This window comes from Cibotium barometz, chromosome 29 (genome assembly GCF_041138505.1).
Source record: "Cibotium barometz isolate CiBa-2024 chromosome 29, ASM4113850v1, whole genome shotgun sequence".
Taxonomy (NCBI): Eukaryota; Viridiplantae; Streptophyta; class Polypodiopsida; order Cyatheales; family Cibotiaceae; genus Cibotium; species Cibotium barometz.
This window is the reverse complement of record NC_141074.1, coordinates 44,460,301-44,463,748: the sequence shown is the minus strand read 5'-3', so window position 1 is coordinate 44,463,748 and position 3,448 is coordinate 44,460,301. Positions and strand designations below refer to the sequence as shown.

At 40.2% G+C, this 3,448-nt stretch overlaps 1 protein-coding gene across 1 annotated transcript in view; it reads left to right on the top strand.

Annotated features, from left to right (window-relative positions):
* Positions 1 to 1,036: 1,036 nt before the first annotated feature.
* The window catches only part of LOC147622235 (calcineurin subunit B-like), a 2,892-nt gene continuing 480 nt past the window's right edge, over positions 1,037 to 3,448 (top strand). Inside the window, exons 1-4 of the mRNA XM_086823692.1 lie at positions 1,037 to 1,496; positions 2,176 to 2,280; positions 2,724 to 2,855; positions 3,255 to 3,367. Coding sequence (XP_086679818.1) covers positions 1,460 to 1,496; positions 2,176 to 2,280; positions 2,724 to 2,855; positions 3,255 to 3,367 — 387 coding nt within the window. The 5' untranslated portion in view covers positions 1,037 to 1,459. The remainder of the gene's footprint in view (positions 1,497 to 2,175; positions 2,281 to 2,723; positions 2,856 to 3,254; positions 3,368 to 3,448) is intronic.

The window sequence follows — 3,448 nt, the reverse complement described above, 5'->3', positions numbered from 1 at the left end:
CCAGAGTGCCCAATTGACCTAGGTCCATGTCAATTGATTTTGGGGTTTCAATGGATGAGTTCCAAGTAATACACACACTGTTACCCTGCCTCCCTCCGACGTCATCACTAGGGACATACAACACAGAGCCTAGAGTTTGAGCTATATCATGCAACGCGGGCCTAAGCCAAGGGGGAGACCGACCACTTCTACCCACACAGGGAAAGCATTCTGTAGGCTTTTATTAACATCAAATAACGGATCAAATAATTCAGAGACTAATTGGCCCTTAATAAAGAGAACATTGAAGAAGCCTCTCCCCAATTAAAAAAAATATAAGAAACAACATAGTCATGGAGAATACTCTCTCGAAGCCATCTTCCTAATTCACCCTTAGACGGAGGCTTACCTGGACAAAAGATGAATACGTTGCACAACGAAAACAAACTTGTCTGGCTTCTAACAAAATCTTGATTGAGCTTTAAACATACCTTATTTTTCACGTGTGCACAGAGTCTCTCATTCAGTCGATCCAGCACACATTTCCTCTTGGAGCTCTCTGCCTCAATGTCATCCCCTCGACGCTTCATCTTCTCCTCAGCCTTTGGATCCTAGTCCCCCCATCCATTCGCTCCCTCTTCCTCTCCTTGACACACCAATGACTACTTGGCTCCGCCATACAAGGCCCGAGTAGTCGACCACCCGTCGACGCACAAGGGTCATGCGATCGCTCGTGTGGAGTTAATGTGCCACTAACCCACTACTTCATGCATGCGCTAAGCGTCACACCTTTTGCTTCCTTCACTTTTGATTTCATTTTTTAACAAACGTTAGGCCCCCTAAACCTATAATAAATTCAATTACTCATTGTAGTGCCAAAAGAGGTGGTTTTGCCCCCTCTTTCTTTTTTTCCCTTTTTTTTTTGGGGGAGGGGGAATCCGTTAGTGCCCAAATGCGCCCCTTCGAGCAAAGCATCGTTCCTTCAAATCTCGGCTATGGAGGGGAAATGGGTCCTTCTCCACACGACCGCCATAGCCATAGCTTGGCTTCTCCTGCTTTCATGCATGATAATGAGCAATTATACGGTTGTAATATCCTCATGCGCTCTGTAATTAGCATGTCTTATATCAATCAAGGCAGCAGCAGGCGTTGGTGCAGCATTAATCGGCGGAGATTAGCACATAAATGCAAATTAGTTGGCGGAGATTAATCCATAGAAACAGATTAATTGGCGGAGATTCAATGAAGCAGCATTAATATTCGGAGATTAAGAGTAGAATGCGGAAATCCTAAGCATTTTTTAAAGTACTGCTAGATTGCAAATGTTGGAGAGCAAGCGGCAATGCAGAGAAACCTCGATTTAAATCCATGTCATTAAGTATCCGCAGACTTTAATCTTTGTGTTGGAAGGCGTTTCTGTGTATTATTGGAAAGCCAAGCAAAGGCATGGCGGCATTCTTCATAGTTGAAATTTAATGGCATGGGGAATGCAGCAAGTGCAAGCCAATTTGAAATCAGTAAGACCTTCCCCTCTCTCTCTCTCTCTCTCTCTCTCACACACACACACACACACACACGCACACATTCTCTCTCTCTCTCATACATTGTCTCTCTTATACTCTCTCTCTCTCTCTCTCTCTCTCTCTCTCTCTCTCATACATTGTCTCTCTTAATACACTCTCTCTCTCTCTCTCTCTCTCTCTCTCTCTCTCTCTCTCACACACACACACACACACACACATTCTCTCTCTCTCTCTCTCTCTCTCTCTCTCGTTCCTACGATGTTAAAAAGTGCTTCTTCTTCTTCTTCTTCTTTTCTGTCTCTCTCTCTCTCTCTCTCTCTCTCTCTCTCTCTCTCTCTCTTCACACACACACACACACACTCACACACATTCTCTCTCTCTCTCTCTCTCTCTCTCTCTCTCTCTCTCTCTCTCTTGTTCCTACAACGTTAAAATGTGCTTCTTCTTCTTCTTCTTCTCTCTCTCTCTCTCTCTCTCTCTCTCTCTCTCTCTCTCTCTCTCTTTCTCTCTCTTCACACACGCACACACGCACACACACACACACACTTTCTAGGGTTTAGCTTTTTTATTAAATTAACCAAGCCTTTGCATTATTTGCATTATGACACTTTTGATACACCTTAATCGTAACAATTAGTGTGCTTATTTTGCAATGTTGTTCTATGGTGGCCAGTTTCCCATAAGGAGTTGAAGCGGGCCAAAAAAAGATTTTTGAAAATAAATGGAAGCTTGGAATGTGAGCTGGATCAAGAGAATTTCAAGAAGGCTCTAAGTCTTAGTATGACACATATACATTACTTGTTGTTAACCAATTGGATATATTTTAAGCTAGCTTTTTGGTATTACATTTGAAATGGCAAGGTCCTTTAGATTATGTGGACTTGGCAAAATTTTGACCATTTAAAAGAGATGAGAATTTATTAGATTTTTCCACTTGCACATAATCCAACCCTTCCCAAAATCTCTATCCTAGTGATATTTTTAATTGTGATTATTAACGCATGCATCATCTAATTAATTTCTTAGTGTCATAAATTAACTCAACAAATAGATTATTCAAGCTACAATGAATCTCAACAAGTTAATTATTGAGTGATTTTATGGGACAAGCAACCACTTTAGCTAGCATAATCAATTTGTTAACATGCAATGAAATGTGGATTAATAATTTTGCTAGGAGTTGTAGATTCACACTCTTGCCTTGCGAAAATCTTTTCTCAGGTGGAAACCCTTGCGCAGATAGATTATTCAAAGTGGTGGATGTGGATGGCAGTGGGGGAGTTAGTTTCAAGGAGGTTTGCCAAGGGGTGGCTAGTAGGAGGTCCATGTCTAGCAAAGAAGCCAAGCTCCATGGTAAATATCTTATTGAGTTATTGCAAAATTTTGCTACCAAGTAATGCTAATTTCAATATGATTTTACCCCAATCATATATGCCTTTAAAACTCATCATATGAACTCATCGCATATGCTTGCTTGATTCACTATAGAAATAGCCACTATAAAATATTGTTATCTTAATGTAAAATACCCCAACTATGTGAGAATTGTTAATAATTTGTATCATTACTATTGATGAGGAAGAATTGCTAGTATTTTAGATACCCATCCATGGTAGTGATAATGTAATGTAGAGTAATATCATTGGCAATATAGAAAAGTTATATTGCATTGTTGTCTTGGAACTAGGATACCATATAGAATTACCAATATTCACAACATAAAATATTGTTAGTGGTTTTTGTTTTCGTTAGTTCTCTTCAAGTTTTATGACAAAGATGGCGATGGAAGGATTTCAAGGCAAGAAGTGGCCGAGGCCATGCAACTTGCTTGCCCAGAACCATTTCCTAGGGCCACCCTTAAGCAGGTTTTGATCTTTAAAGATATTCACTTGTGTGTGTGTGTGTGTGTGCGCATATGTACATAAATTTCTATAAACATTAAAATT